Here is a 16,827-nt window from a genome sequence, read left to right as displayed (position 1 = left end):
CTCGAAAGTACAATGCGTACCGAAGTCTCCATTTCTACCAGGGAGTCGTAAAATACCGGTATTTTACGACTCCCTGATTTCTACCTACAAGCCCGTTCACATATAATGTAGTCAAGTAGAGAAACAGTAAGTGCAACAAACTCGAAAAAGTAAGTTGTATTCTTAGCAGCGGTGAGACGTTAGAACAATAGGAGAGGAAGTGTTTTTGTTCTATCATATCTTTTTTGCCATTAAACTGCTCCTTTTTTGTTTCTTTTCTTTATTTTAAAACCTCCGGAAAAAAAATTTCGCGGGATTCGCGTTGGCATCGCTTGAATGTTCAGAAACACACAAACTAGCCTTCGCTTCCGCAGGCCACCACTATGCCTATGCCTTGCACACCTTAGAAACCTCCGAAAGCAAAATAGAATAGATGCTTATTCTTTTGGAATAGGATGGTCAATATTGTGCATTATAAATGTAGTGGCCTCAGGTTATTATATAATTTTTCGTATACTCGGAGGGAGTTGTGGTTGCTCGTGAGAGTGCTCAATACACCAAGGTGCAGAGCCTAGTACACACACTTGAGAGGGACGAAAAGCGTTTCTTCTGTAACTCTGAGTTTCACGGTTTTAACCGATCAGCAGACAGCAACTTTTGCTGTCTGATGATCGGTTAAAACCGTGAAACTCAGAGTTACAGAAGAAACGCTTTTCGTCCCTCTCAAGTGTGTGTAATTTTTCGTATACATGAAACCAGCGCTTTGGCTGAGTGGTTGTGGGCTTGCCTGCGAATCACAAGGTCCCGAGTTCGAGACCCGCGCTGGGAGCAGGGTTGCGTGCACTGTGCTAGCAAATGCGGTGATGCATGCGTGAACTGCGCCGACACCCACGGTCAACTGGGTACTCACCGCTCAGAGTGAGGGTAGTTTGGATGCAGCTAACGAGGTTAGCCCCCTTTGTCGGGCATTGACTTACCACCTCACCCTCGCCGTTAGGAGCTGCATCTGCCACCCTGGTATCACAGACACGGTGGTGGCCTGGCACAAGCGAAACTTCCTAAGCTGGTTGTGTTTCTCAATACAACAACTGTATAGCCGGTGGTAACGCGGACGTGTGAACTTTCCTTTTTTTTTTTGAACATAAAATATGGCTATGTGGGGGTACGGTCTAAAAGAGTGGGCCCACTAGCGTATGGGGAGTATTTTCTGGACTGGATACTTCTGGCCTCTCAAAGGCAAACATGTTGTAGCTGGTATTATAAACATCCAGGATTCTTTTCTGTATGGTTGCATCCAGCTGGTGGAAATAGGAGAGCACGCGACTGCGCGGCGAGGTGTGGTAGTACTGTTGCCGGCCCGGATACGCGACTCTGCCGCCGGCTTTCGCCTGCCGCAGGACATAATTAGACTCCTCGGTCAGCTGCTCGTAGTGGCCGATAAAGTCATAGTCGACTAGGCACGGCTGGCACAGGTCCTCGTACGGTGCCCAGTGCTCATTGTACATATGTCGCTTTGTGTCCGCCACGTAATTGGCAAACTCGGTAAACTTCACGTCATCGCCACGTGCCTTCTTTCTTTGCTCCGCCGACAGTGGTGACTTACGGTACTTCTTTACGATGCGAGGGACATAATGCTTGGGAAAGCCCTTCTCATAACCCCGGCCACTCGGATGAAACTTGTCCAAGTAAGCTGAGACCAGGCGGTCAAGTGGGTCGCGTACGAACATGAACTTGTAATAGGTTTTAAGACGGTGGATTCTCTCCTCTTTGCTGTACGTGGAAAGTTGAACACCGTCAATCCTATGCTCAAGTTTGTGGCAGCCTGGCCAGGCATCGCGTTCAGACAGCACTTTCAGCACCTTCTTCCAATTGGTACAGCCGATCTTCGGAATGGAACAGTAAATCATTTTGTGGTTGTCGTTCACCAGCAAGTGCTGGAAGATAGTACTTCTTTGCGCCTCCGACAGCATCATGTTGGAGTCGGCGATATTTGGGCTCTCGCATGCCTCAGTCAGACTTGCTTGTCTCCGCTTCTGTTCATCCTGTAGGCATGGACGAGAGGAAAACAGGGGAAACCCCACACTGCTTCTTGCCAGTAAAGTAAGCCAAATGATTGACTCGCAATGTTTTGCCATTTCAGGCTAGGGGCGCGTTTGGTTTGGTACGAACTAGAACAGGATTCACCAGAACAGCGCGTTTGGTTGGGACTGCACCTGTTCTGGGTCGGCCAGAACATGTTCTGCTTGCTCCGGCCTCGAGGCCGGAGCAGACCGAGCAGTTTCACTTTTTCACAGTGAAACCTGGCGGGAACATCGATTTTGTTCCCAAATGATCACGTGCATACGCTTTTGGGTTAATAATGGTTGGACTCGTCGTACCGTACAAAGTGACCATGGTGATCCATACACATTTTGAAGAATGCACCAAGTTTAGCACATTTTTCCACAAAAATGTGCTCTGTTTCTGGAGTAGCGTTTGGTTGGCATGAGGCTGCTCCATGTGCACCAGCTGTTCGATCCTGTTCTAGATCGTACCAACCAAACGCACCCGAGGTCTTTCTACTATGGGGGACTTTTTCTTGACGCCTTTGGGCATCTCTTTTATTTATTTGCTTCAAAATCCCTGATTCATGTATGCCTACTCCCTGGCAAGAAAATGTGGACTTCCAGCCAGGTTTTATCATTTCGAAAGTTATTTTCATTTTTGCTATCCTTTCACACCTATATTAATAGTACATAGCTGTGTTGAGAGGTCACCTGCCAATGAGGACACTTCTACCACCTGCCAATGAGGACACTTCTACCACCTGCCAATGAGGACACTTCTACCACCTGCCAATGAGGACACTTCTACCACCTTCCAATGAGAACACTTCTACCACCTGCCATTGAGGACACTTGTCTGCAAAGACCGGTATTGTGTGCACCCTGGCCGGACTGGTCACATAACACAGGTTACACTGTACAGTAGCACACCGGCTGTAGTAAGTAGGTAGCACAGTGATTCACTTGTGTGCAATCACTGGTGGGTGAAGAATACGGGCATAAAATAACTCAGGACCGGTTTTATGAACAAAGACTGCTTCAAACGTTCAACACAAATATAGCCTGTCACCTTACAGCTATCTGGGCGTCTTTGCTGTCGTCGTGAAAGCCGGGAACAATGTTGACATACGCCCGGCGCAGCCTGTCGGGGTCCCATTTGTCGCACGCTTCAAAACTTATATTGGGATGTCTCAGCATCTCCTGGATTCTCTCCTCTGTGAATTCGGGGTCGCCTGGATGAGTAGTCACACGCAGAGGGGAATAATGCAGGGATACACATATTTCCAACAGACAGACAGACATATTCGGCAAAAGCTTGAGGTTCCACACAATGGACGTGCATGTACAAGTGCTGCTCGATCCAGCCACAATATCCATGCACACACACATGTACATGCAGACGTACATGGCTGTATATTTGTTAACCCGCTTCGACAGGTATTTCCTGATCGAGACCGACATAGAGACTTGGGCAGATGTACATACAGACATGCAGATACATGTATACACGCGTACATACATGTACTGCAGACAGAGGATCAGACAGACTAAAACCGTGACGGACAGAAAGCAGGCAGGCGTGGAGTGAGAGAAAGTTGAATAATAGTATGGAATACAAAGCAAAGCATACCCATATTCTATATGAAATACGGGGTAAAGTTTGCTCAGCGGCAGGGCAAAAAATGCTCCAGATGGGTTTCAATTTGTATACAGTGTTGGGTGAAAGATTCAACATTTATCTTAAAAAAAAGTACTATGTCAGATTGTGGCATGGAAGAGAGCAAGCATAGCAGTGAAACTCAGTAGCTGACATGAGTCTCGTTTCATGTGAAAAACTCCGCTGAGGAGGCTTTGCCCGGGCCAGCACAGGGCCAGCATATCTACACAGCCAGCATCATCATTGTATACATCGTAGCATTCAATTCACCATTCTTGCCATGATTGTGGTACGTGTCTAGAGTAAACGTCCGAGCCTTCAACAACCCTTTGCGTCCGGATCATCCCCGGATTATAGACTACATGTATACATGTAATATTTTGTATTTTGTATTTTATGGATTCTCCACAGGCCTCAGCCTAAATCGAGGGAGTCATATATGGGCACACGAGTAGAAACATTACTACCGTACTGGCAATATATGTTGCCGCAGTGAGGCCATGAAGCGTTACATTGGCACATGTTTGCCGCACGCAGGGCGTTACATGCAAAGTCGCACAGGAGCCGTTACACAGGTTTCTATATTGCCGCAGTCCTTTTTTTGCTATTGCCGCATCACTTTTTTGCTATTGCCGCATCATTTTTTTTGCTTTTGCCACATCATTTTTCTTGTGCAGTGCAAACTGCAATGAAAAGATCGCCGCACCCCGCCGGACGCGCGTTACGAACTCAACGAAAATGTGTCGCACTAGCCTGGTCGCGCGTTACGCCGCACCCCCCTGCGTTACGCGGCAACATATATTGCCAGTACGGTATACACTACTTCATTTATAGCGTAGAAGCTGCGACAAACTTGGCCATTTGGAATTTTTGAAACGCTCCACCCTCCACACTGCGCTGCAGCTGTCTGGAGGATATGCAACATCTACCCAAGAACGACTCTTTCCTTGCTATAGAATATGGTGTTGTGAATGTGGGCCAAGATCGCGGTGTGGAGTGGTGGAGTGTTTGAAAATACGTCAAGTGTAAACTAGTAACGTTCGTTCAGAAAGTTCTGACGATGGGTGACTGGCCCGAAACGTCAATAATTTTTTCGACATTAATAAAAGAATTGTCATCCAGCGCACGCGCCAAGAGTGAATTGCAACTAAATAGAGTGGTTGTCAGTTGACAAACCCCTTTTAGTGTAAAGAAACTTTACCTGTCTGCAGTGGTCTCCTCATCTTGTCAACTGCATTGTCCAGCACGTACACTAGCGTGCCGCTCGTGTGCCTCAACCGACCTGGGTCAATGGAGATTACAGACAAGGCAAAACGATTCTGAGTGATTCTGAGGAGGCGACTGAATACTTGCCATCGGCACTACAGTGTACATGTAGATGTGCTGGAATCAATCAATAAACTCCGACTGTTGTCTAGTCTGTAGATGCAATCACGATTCGACTGCTTTTGCATGCAAGTATTGAATAATTTTATTTTTTAATTATTTTATTCACTGGTTTGAGGGAAAGACGCCAACGGGAACGGGAAAAGTCGAATAAAGCAACCAAATGCTAATTCAGCTCGTCCCCTCACCGCGGCGGCCCTAAGATTGTTGTCTCCCTGCCGTTTATTCTAATGCTATAATTATTTTTCTCCGGACTCCATCCATCAGCATTTGATCCCTTGGCAACTAAGTAAGTAAGTAAGTAAATTATCGTGTCCGTTCCCAAAGGGAACTCACGGTGGCCGCTAACACCCGGTAAACCCTAGCGGCAGATGCAGCGCCTAATGATGGGGTGAGTGGACAAGTCTCACAACCACTGGTAGAAGTGCCGAGTAACCCCATTAGCCGCATCCATGTACCCCTTGTGCCTGGTAGGCCCGGACAGATTCTGCTCCGCTCGCCTCGATATTTTGCCGCAAAATGTTGCTGCGAAATCTTCGATATTTTGCCGAACCTGGAACAAGAAACTCGATATTTTGCTCCATTTTGCTCCGGAAAAACGTGTATTTTATCCACTTCCCGTACAATCCCGTACAATGTTTCATAAAAATCGCAGGGTCGATTTCTCAACACGGGTTTCCACGCTGCACGCACGTGTCCCTGAGATCTTCCAAAATCAAGTCGATCCACAGTGAATCCCGGTGATATTTCGGTGACATGATCTCGTCCTGGGCAGTGTGTCCTGCTGAACGGGTAAGAAACAAGGAAATCCAAGTACATGTATCAGGCATCGATTTTACCAAACATCTCGATATTTTGCTTTGATTTTGCCGGCAATTTCCGCTCTTTCTATTCTTCGATATTTTGCTGAAAGAATTGCCGGCAGGATCTGTCTGGGCCTAGTGCCTGGCCACAAGTTCCCAGTTGACTGTGAGTAGCAGCACGGCTGGAAAAACCGCTACCAGGCAGGACTTGAACCGGGTACCTCTCGTATCTCAATCATGGTCTTTGACCAACCCATTGTGCCTGCCTGATCCCTTGGTAGACTTAGCATGTATATGAAGTGCTGTAGTGGGAATACCAGTACAGGCTCCCCACCCCCCCCCCCCCCCGCATCTAGCATACATATCGGCATGACTTTACTCAGGCAGTTGTGCTGCGCCACAGTGTTTTCCATTTCCGCTCATTTATTGGTTGCTTTGACTTTTTGGCATCATTATGCACAAGAACTCGCTCATTTTGAGTTGCGATATTAGCAACTTATGAGCTTTTTCTGAAAATAATAGATGCGATTTCGGCAACTTTCAGTTGTTTTGGCATGGTTGCAAAAAGCTAAAGATGCGAAAAATGTTGGCGTCTTTGGGAAAGGGCTAACTGCGAAATGATGCAAGGCGCAAAACTCGAATGACGCGACTAGATTTCAGTGAGCAGCACAGTAGTCGGGACTACATTTCATGGAACGATGGCATCCAATACTTAAGGTACCCACAAATATGCACATGCTGAATGTTCACAACACACAGTGAAGCTTCAGTACAAAGTACCCCGGATATTACAAACTTTTCTCTTGAATTGGATAATATAATATAAAGTACTTTTTCGAGGACATGGCATATTCTTGTCCAGACATTTGAGCTCGGATATAACGTACCTTGGATAAACCTGTCAAAAGGCCTTAGGCCTGTGGGTATTGCCCTATCAAAAGTTTTATAATAAAAATAATAATAATAATCAGTTTCGTAATAAGTATTCGCATGCAACGACGCAAATCCACACAATTCAGTAGACACTTCTTTTCTATCAAACGTTTTCTTTCCCTTCTCTTCAGGATAGTACAGGGAATGTTGGAAATTTGGAAAAACACATAACTATATAGAAAAATAGAGAAAAAGTCAACACTTCAACATAGGCGATAAAATGACTAAAGTGTGAAAAAAAAAAAACTCGAAAACAAAAGCAGCAAGTTGTAGACAAACACGTTGAACACATCAAGAAGCACTTGTCACACTTTCACGAGGTGTGACACCAAACAACTGCAACGATAACACATTCTCCTTCTGTACACATAGTTCTGGATCTAGTTTACGAATATACAGAGCTTCTAACACAGCAAGATGTAACTTAGACCTTCCACGAGTTAAAACCGAAAAGACATCATCACTATACAACTCACGACAATTAGCACTTCCCGACAAATGACGCTTGATGGACGATGTCCGATCATTTAGCTCTGTCACCTTCGACGTTTGCCGTTGTTCTCTTCCGTTGGGCTTGTTGACACCTCCAACGTCCTTTGAATTCATGGTCGTTTTCGTTTGACTCCTCGGTCTTCCTCGTTTCCTCTTGTTGATCGTTGTTGTCACTTCCAGTACCGACGTATTCAAATCTCCAGTACTTCGTCTCTTCACCTTGCTTCTGGTAACTCTTCCGGTGTCCGTGAGCTCCGGTGTCACATTGGGCGGTTTTCGGGATGGTCTTTTTCTCTATTTTTCTATATAGTTATGTGTTTTTCCAAATTTCCAACATTCCCTGTACTATCCTGAAGAGAAGGGAAAGAAAACGTTTGATAGAAAAGAAGTGTCTACTGAATTGTGTGGATTTGCGTCGTTGCATGCGAATACTTATTACGAAACTGTTTTCCCACCGCCTCCAAACTACTGTTTGAATAATAATAATAATAATAATAATGTAGAAAGGAAAAGGAAATATGGATACGAGTTAAGAGTAACTCTCCATCACTGTAACTGGATACTATATACAGTCCGTATCGCCTATAAGGTTGGCGGCTATAGTAATATACCGGATATAGTGATCAATTCTTCAAATTCATTTTCATTTGCCATAACTAAGTATACACAGTTATCGCGTATAGTAATAATCGTCTATAGTAATATATCGCCTATAGTGATCAAATTCATATTTCAAAAGACCTTTATTACACTATTTTTGCATCGGTTATAGTGATTGATGAAAAATAAAGCGATGTCAGAGGAGAACAGGGTGTTACTTCTTCGTGAAGAACTAAGTTACTTGTCCAGTGAGTGTTGTTTGGTGAGTTTTGCTTGTACAAGTTGCCAAAAATATGCCTCCATCATGAGGAAATCCTGATTTTGTGCGTCAGGAGCTACAGCCAGATATGACATTGTACATGTATGTAGTGCGTATGTGCACGGCGCGCTGAGTCGTTTGACACCCCACTCGCATGCATTGCATGCAGTATCGGTCATAGTAATATATCGCTTATAGTGATAAAATGCTTAAAATCAAACACCAACGCTATAGGCGATACTGACTGTACAGTCAGAAAGTGCAATAACTAGGCACAAAACTGACAGAGTACTGAGACATTCGACGTCCTGACACCTAGCTTCAACAGATCTCCGTAGCGCTAACCGACAGCCTTCCAACTTGGAAGGTTCAAGGTTATGGAAAGACCAAAGAGAAGAAGGCAAGCGCAACGAAAACGAGCAAAAGCTACAGTCCCAACGGAACAAAGATGTCGATTGTTACTGGATGATGACGAGACCAGTACGATATTTGACAAAGCGGTCTAACTACAATTCGAAGCAGCAAAGCAGCACACCACCCAACTTGGGTGGGTCATAAATATCAAAGATAAGTAAAGAAAGGGGAAGCTTTGCGAAAACGAATTGTACAAGTCGAAAGCCAAACTCCTACAGTATTCCTCATGCATGACATTGTGATGGACTAGTTGACTACAAAACAAGTTGTTTCACACGACGTACGTTTCGCTGTATGGTTCGTGACGGCTCATCAGGTGTGCAATTTGAAACTCGGATGTTGAGCCATACATTAATGTAGAAAGGAAAAGGAAATATGGATACGAGTTAATAATAATAATAACTAGAAAGGGTTTGCTCCCCACACTGGAGCTCGCGCTATTCCGCCGACTTTACTTGACACTGGACTGACTCACGACTGCCATCCAGAGCACACAAGAAGTCCATCGAACCTTCGACTCGGCAAACCTGCAAGAAAGCACCACTCCCTGCTCAATACACAGTGTTTCGGGGAATTCACCCCTCATCAGTTGAGCTTGAGTAGGCTGAGGAAGATTGCTCAAGCTCAACTGATGAGGGGTGAATTCCCCGAAACACTGTGTATTGAGCAGGGAGTGGTGCTTTCTTGCAGGTTTGCCGAGTCGAAGGTTCGATGGACTTCTCGTGTGCTCTGGATGGCAGTCGTGAGTCAGTCCAGTGTCAAGTAAAGTCGGCGGAATAGCGCGAGCTCCAGTGTGGGGAGCAAACCCTTTCTTACAAATAATCGCCGAAGTCGCAACCACTACTTCGTAATAATAACTAGGTACTGATTTTGCAGGTAAAATGTACTTTATAATTATATGCCCCCCCCCCCCCCATATACAAGTCCTTGAATGCGAAAAATGCGTTTTTTCCCATTTCGCTGGAAACAAATGTTCTGGATACAAGGGCATGTCTTTCAATAGAGCTTTTTCAAGGACGCCTTTCCCACACCGCCCCGGCGATCAATCTGAGATTGTGGTGGACAGGTCGAAAGTCAAAATGCATTGAAAAGTACATACGAAATGTGACAGGTTCGTCTCCACCAGCGCTTGGAGCGATTCTGAAGCTTGTTCTTTTTCGCCCAAGCCATGGAAGGGCTTCCTGGCAACTGCTCTGATTCAACATGAGTCAGTCGACATCAAGTGGAGTGCCATTCAACTGCTTCTTTCACCTCCACGCATCCATTCCCATACAGTGTGAACGTGAACCGGGCTTCGCCTGTTCACCAGCGATTAGATTTTTTTGCACGTGACCCCAAAAAGTGACTGTTGGTACAACCTTGAAAGAGCTCTACACGAGAATACACTCTTGGGTCGTTTAAAAGTTTTTTCCATGCCTTTATACGTGGAGGTGCCCTTGTATTCGAATAAGTGCATGCCCTCGTATGGGCGTCAATACGGTATGTGCATGTAGTCTGATTATCGTGAAGAGCTGCAGAGCGTGAAACTCGGAGTTGCAACCAAGCACCCACCCCCTCTCTAATGTGTAATTGACAGTGAAACTTCAGTATAAAGTACACCGGATATTTCATACTTTTCTCTTGCATTGGATATAAAGTACTTTTCTGAAGGCACTGCATGCATATCCTTTTCCAGATATTTGAGCTTGGATAAAAAGTACCTGGGATAAAAAGTACTGATTTTGCGTCATGGCTTGGAGGTACTATGTACGTTATACTAAAGTTTCTACGTGCATGTAGCCTGATTTAATTTGTGAAGAACATGAACCTCGGAGTTGCAACCAAGTAGCCTCCCCCTCCCTCTCTCTAATGTGTATTTGTGCACAAGGTCCGCGTCTATTTGGCTTACCCATGAAGTGACTTGACAGCGATCCCTTCCAGAAGAATGGCAGGAGACCGAACAGCGCAGCCAATACGACAACACCAGCGGTACAGGCCCGTCTTCGTGGAGACTGTGTGCCAAAGCCAAGGCGCATCCTGCAAGTGTAGGTGACAAGTCCGCTAGGCTCCTGAGCACCTGTTTTCCAATAAGGCTGATGTGTCGTGCAACGATGATGACTGCTGGTAATGTCGGAGCGAGACACCTACACTACAGAATAGCTTGTCGTCACCAGGCCAGGATGGAACTGCAACATTCAACTCCACCCTCGCGGCTTCGTTCCGGCCACACACTGCAGACATGGAAAACTCCCGACCACGGCGAGGTCTTGGGGCGGTATTATTTGAAGGAGCCAGATGTCGATGACTCCTGCTTGCTTTGAAAGAGCCAGATGTCGATGACTCCTGCTTGCTCGGACGGACGGACGCAGCTGGTAGATCCACATGACGACTTGAAGTTTTGTCCAGTGATCCAAGCCACTACGAGTACTCGTACAAACCGGTACCGATACCGTAAAGTTCGCTGCAAACGCCCACTTCGCTGCAAACGCCCACTTCGCTGCAAACGCCCACCCCATGCCCCCAGCGGGTCCATACTATTTTCGTCTTTTTCAGGTCAATATAGTTGTAGAAAACTGGCATGAAGGTCGAATGCGTACGAAAACGGCTGTAATGCTTACAAAACTGCCTACTGGTACGTCTTTACCAGGAGCTCCGGAGGCTCTTGCTCTGCAAAAGCGATTGTCATGATCTTGCTGCAAAGAAAAAAAAACTTCGATGTAGTGGAGATTCCCTTTTATTCGATAAATGAGTCGTCTTTGTGGTAGTTCACTCTCCATGTGATAATGCCGTAGAATCCATCTGATTTTCATGAAATTTCTGCAGTGCCACGATGTCGCGCTTTCAGAACGGAACAGTGATTGTTCTGACGAAGCGTCATTCAACGACTTGACTGGTCGCAGTATTGCAGTTGCAAGTCGAACAGGGTATGTCACAGAAGCTACACCTACTAAGTCGCTGCTAACTTGTTGAAAACTCTGAAGTGCTCGAGAAAAACACTTGCCTTTGAGCGTTGTGTGATTTGGAAATGATGGGTTAAACACCTTCAGAAGTATTTTGGTTCCTGTAATACTCTGTTCTTCGCTACCTTGTTATTCGGAAGAAACTCCCGTTTGGATTTGCGAAATAAAACAACCGTCATCACAAAATCACAACGAGCTACATGTACAGTGTAGCTCGTGGCAAGTGCCCAAAGAGATTTTGAAACCGAGAAAATGGACATAGTTTACCGTAGCAAAGCGGTCTTCGCACTACGGTGTGAGATGCACTTTCGTACAGTAGGGGTGACAGTTTTTTTCAGTTTTTTTTCACAGTGGTTACGTTTTTTAATCTGATACGATCACACACGTACGTACGAAACTCGCACAAAGAAGTGTAAAAAAAAACCAAGCTAATAAAACAGAAAATAATAAGGCACCCATTTTGATAGGGCCTAGGCCTACGTGTAGGGGATGGCCCACGCGCGCCTGGTAAAAAGAATAAACAGAGAAAAGAAAAGAATCAGGCCAAACTAAAGAAGGTGTGTGGTTCGACTCACCCGACCGACCGTACAATTTCAGCCCGACCGTAACTTTTTTTCGGCGGGCTGTCGTGTGACTGACGTACGTGGACTGAACACGTCCACGTCTACGTGCTGTGCGGCGTGAGTCTGCGGACGCAGGCGGCTCCTTTTGGACTTGACTTGTAGTTGTACTGCAGTGCAGTGCAGTGACTGCTGCCTTGTGCTGGTAGTAGAGTCTACTCGATACGCGTATACAGTGTATTTACATGTACTAAAAAATATATTTAAAAAAAAAATCCGCCCGCCCGCCCGTAAAAAAAATGTCCATGTTAGTCGAACCACACACCTTCTTTAGTTTGGCCTCATAAGAAGTTTTTTTTTACTATCCGTACCATCAAGAGTGCATAAACTGTACCATGATGCCATGGCCAATAACAATCAATGAAAAAGGACGAAAAAGACAGTTCAATTAGGGGTGACAGTGCATGGGCCCAGTGTGTACAGACCATGTACCAGCATATCTTGCAAATTTTCTTTCTTTCTTCAGGTCAATATCCAAAGCCTCTTTTACGGGCGAACAAAACGAGACGTAGATATGTCAAAGAAAAAAGAAAAAAAGACCCAACCCTGCCCTGCCCTGGCCCTGCCAGTTACTGGTTACGAGAGCTTACGGGGTCGCCATGGCAAATAATAAAAATATAAATGCGCACGTTCGGGCTCTCCGCCTTCTCCGTGAAATAATAAGGGGCAAGTAATAATTATGGAGGCGAAAAGCTCACCAAGACTGGCAAGAGTGGCCCAAGACTGGAGACACACATGCACATGTCTTTAGATCTTGCAAAAATGGGGTGGGCGTTTGCAGCGGACTTAATTAATAAACGGTACTATTATCCCAAAGCTTTATAGGGGATTCATACACACGGTACGGGTAAACCTGAGGTAACGGGACAAGGTAAAAGTCCAGACCCAGAAGTTCAACGGAGTGACACCCGTGGTCAGTTTTGCCTTGGCCGCACGTTTGGCCATGAACTTGTGGCGGGGCAACTAAAAAAATAATCTGTACTGCTTTTTTGTAGTACATTCTCTACTGTATCTTGCATTCGCCATGCACGATTTTCCGATGGCCGCTGTCTGAAAATGCAAGTTGCGATGCACTCGTACAACTACACACGTTCAGAGTTCTCGCCAAAGACAATATCTACGCATGCGCGTCTTCTAGCCATGGGATTTTCCCTTGACAAACGCCCTGAGGCCCACGGCCACGGCTTTGCCTCCCGAGAGGTTCTTCCCTTCCCCCAGTACCATAGTTTTACCCGTGTGTGTGAATCCCCTATTATTCGGTAAAAACCACAAATAATTGTATACAGAATGATTTACAGAATGATGCGTCCGCACCTCAATTCTAAAATCCACCAGGAATCCACAGGAAAATTACAAAATTACCCAGAATACAATGTTTATACCCGGGTAATTGCAAAGAACATAATCCTAAATTTTCTAAAGGCACAAGGCCTTGTGCCTTTAGAAAATTTAGGATGGAGAAATTATGAAAGTGGTAGTGTATTAATTTTACCGGTACACCCAATAAAATGAGTACAAATATCCGGTCCCTCTGGTCTCGACTCGTCAGCATGGCGACGTATGTGCTCGGCGTACAAAGGGGCCTCCAACAACCTTTGCTCGGCGATGGCGTCCTTCGGCCGCTTGCTAGCAACACAAACCTTGCCGCCAGACTCTCTTACCCCCTTCACCGCCTGTCGTCTAATTGCCCTGGACAAGAACCCAGGTGTCAGGCCCATTGGGGTGTCTGAGGTCCTCCGTCGCATTCTAGCCAAATCCATTCTCCGAGTAACGTCAGACGATGTAATGGAGGCCTGTGGTTTTCTCCAGAAGTGTTCTGGATTGCCAGCTGGGATAGAAGCAGCGGTCCACGCCATGAAGCGCTTGTATGAGGACGCCACAACTGAAGGAGTCCTACTAGTTGACGCGAAGAATGCCTTCAATTGCCTGAACCGCCAAGCAGCTCTTCACAATGTTCGCCACTTGTGTCCTTCCCTGGCTACCACACTGCTGAACTGCTACCAAGATGATGCCCGCCTCTTCGTTTCTGGCGGTGGTGAGCTTTCCTCCGCAGAGGGTACCACACAAGGTGACCCTCTGTCGATGGTTTTCTATGCCCTCGCTACATTACCATTCGTACGGCACCTCCGCACTACCCACGCCAACATCCGTCAATTGTGGTATGCCGATGATTCAAGTGGTGCAGGCAAGCTACGGGCCCTTCGACGCTGGTGGGATGATGTGGACGAGACCGGGAAACCTTACGGTTACCATGTCAACGCCTCGAAGACTCTCCTCCTCGTCAAGCCTGACCTGCTCAACCTGGCCCACAGTGTCTTTGCAGGAACTGGCATTGAAGTGGTCACGGATGGAGCACGCTACCTGGGTGCCGCTATAGGGACACCGGATTTCATCGCTGGCTATACAGCTGGGAAAGTACAAGACTGGCAGCAGGAGCTTATGCGACTGTCCGAGATTGCCACTACCGAACCTCATGCGGCGTATGCCGCCCTCACACACGGATTGCGTGGTCGATGGACATATCTCCTTCGTACACTGGAGTTCTCAGCTGAACAGCTGCAGCGCCTGGATGACACGGTCACGGAGCACTTCCTTCCGGCTCTGACAGGGAAACGCACATTCACGGCGGATGACCTCTCTCTTCTACGGCTACCTTGCCGGCTCGGTGGAATCGGTTTGCCATACTTCAAAGAAATTGCTACCTCCCAACTGCAGGCTTCCCAAGTCATCACGAGCAGCCAGGTTGACGAGATCATCTACCAGCACGATCGAGAGTGGCAGCATCATTCCTGCGACTTTGTGGATCAGCTAGCCCGCCGTGAGAGAGCATCTGCTGCCAAGTCCTCCAAGAAAGCTAGTGCTGCCTCTTTCGCTGCTCTCCGAGAAGCTGCGGACCGCCCCTTGGCCCGTCGTATGGATGAGCTGTCCCGCAAAGGCCCCTCTTCCTGGCTCACTGCTCTTCCTCTCAAGGAACATGGGTTCCACCTCTCGAAGCAGGAGTTCAGGGACGGCCTTGCATTGCGGTATGACTGGCCTCTCCTCGATGTCCCCACGAAGTGTGCCTGCGGAGTTCTGTTCTCCACTGCTCATGCCATGTGTTGCCCCCGGGGTGGCTTCCCTACAATCCGCCATAACGAAGTCCGTGACATGGTAGGGGAGCTACTCACGGAGGTCTGCCACGCAGTGGCAATCGAGCCTCAGCTAGCCCCGCTCTCTGGAGAGGTGTTTATGGCTGCATCAACAAACACCGCCGAGGATGCCCGCGCTGATGTCCGTGCCCGTGGCTTCTGGACCCGAGCACAGGATGCTTTCTTTGATGTACGCGTCTTCCATCCTGATGCGGCGTCCTACTCGGCCCAACCACTGGATGCCCTACTGCTTCAGCACGAGCGCCAGAAGAAGCTGCAGTACGGAGAGCGAATCGTCAATGTGGATCGTGGCACATTCAGCCCGCTGGTGTTGTCAACTTCTGGTGTTGCCGCCCCTGAATGTGAAAGGTTCCTTAAGCGCCTCTGTGGCTTGCTTGCCAGGGCTGATTCCAGCATGCCCTATGCACACCATGTTGCATATGTGCGCTGCAGGCTGTCTTTCGCGCTGCTCCGGTCCGCTGTCATGTGTGTCCGTGGGTCTCGGTCGGCATACCATCGTCCAGCTAACGAGCTCAGGGAGCTGGCAGTGGTTGAAAGCCGGATCTAAAACCATTTGTGTTTTAGTGTGACTCTCGCCATTCCGGAGACATATTGTCCACACCTGTGTAGTATTTTTAATATTATCTTCCTATCATACCCTGGTTTCTCATCATTGTGTCGCTTTTGCCCGTACAAGAGGCTTTATCAGCCGCGGCAGTAAAAAAAAAAAAAAAAAAAAAAAAGTACAAATATCCGGCTAGCAAAGGGCACGAATGGTGTACGGTAAAGGAAAACACGTGCGCGCATGAGTACCAGTACGAGGTGATTTGGCTATTTTTAACAAATGTGTAAAATTATTTGCTTTTGTTCTGGTTGTTTCTCTGCTCTGGATGTAGATAATCAAGCGAGGTACAGAGGGCTTGATCAGTCATCAAGCCCGACTGTACCTCGCTTGAATATGCTTCAGACGATCCCCAACATTTTTTTTTTTTAATCAAACTCGCTTCATTCTTTGGGTGATCTCGAGTGTGGACAATGTCGGCCTTTCCTTTGGGATTTCAGAGCAGCCTGAAGTCTAAAGTGCATGTCGTTTTCGTCCCGTTCGTAAGTTTCACACAGAGATTACAGCAAAGGGAAACTCAAAGTAATGTCAGTGATATTTTCACTTCCACCATACACGCCTTGCTCACGCTGCATACTGCTGAGAGTTCTGCGGTGCTGGAGCTAGATTTCCAACTCCACAAGTTAGTTTCACACAGAGATTACAGCAAAGGGAAACTCAAAGTAATGTCAGTGATATTTTCACTTCCACCATACACGCCTTGCTCACGCTGCATACTGCTGAGAGTTCTGCGGTGCTGGAGCTAGATTTCCAACTCCACAAGTTGAGAGCCACCGCATCCCCGACCACCACCCCTATCGGTTTCTTGTTCTTATAGCCAGATCACCTTGAAAAGACTGAGATTGGGCATGATCAGGGCTTTGATGGTTTTGTCGTACAGTTGCCAATGGCAGCGGGCTTTGATGGAATATCAAAGCCCGCTCTCCGAGGCTGCTGATTGGTCGTAACCT

The 16,827-nt window shown here is 46.9% G+C and overlaps 2 protein-coding genes across 2 annotated transcripts; one reads left to right on the top strand and one right to left on the bottom strand.

Moving 5' to 3' along the window:
• Positions 1–740: 740 nt before the first annotated feature.
• Positions 741–10,898, bottom strand: LOC135823106 (carbohydrate sulfotransferase 14-like). Its single transcript, XM_065335941.1, has 4 exons — positions 10,457–10,898; positions 4,883–4,963; positions 3,099–3,256; positions 741–2,021 (listed from the first exon to the last, which is right to left on the bottom strand). Exons 1-4 carry the CDS (start codon positions 10,581–10,583, stop codon positions 1,149–1,151), a joined length of 1,239 nt encoding a protein of 412 aa, XP_065192013.1. The 5' UTR covers positions 10,584–10,898; the 3' UTR covers positions 741–1,148.
• A 2,834-nt stretch (positions 10,899–13,732) lies between these two features.
• Positions 13,733–15,823, top strand: LOC135823529 (uncharacterized). Its single transcript, XM_065336372.1, has one exon. The coding sequence runs from the start codon at positions 13,733–13,735 to the stop codon at positions 15,821–15,823; it is 2,091 nt and encodes a 696-aa protein (XP_065192444.1).
• The last annotated feature ends 1,004 nt before the right edge of the window (positions 15,824–16,827 follow it).

This window comes from Sycon ciliatum, chromosome 8 (genome assembly GCF_964019385.1).
Source record: "Sycon ciliatum chromosome 8, ocSycCili1.1, whole genome shotgun sequence".
In the NCBI taxonomy this organism is placed as follows: Eukaryota; Metazoa; Porifera; class Calcarea; order Leucosolenida; family Sycettidae; genus Sycon; species Sycon ciliatum.
This window is presented reverse-complemented; position numbering and strand designations above follow the sequence as displayed.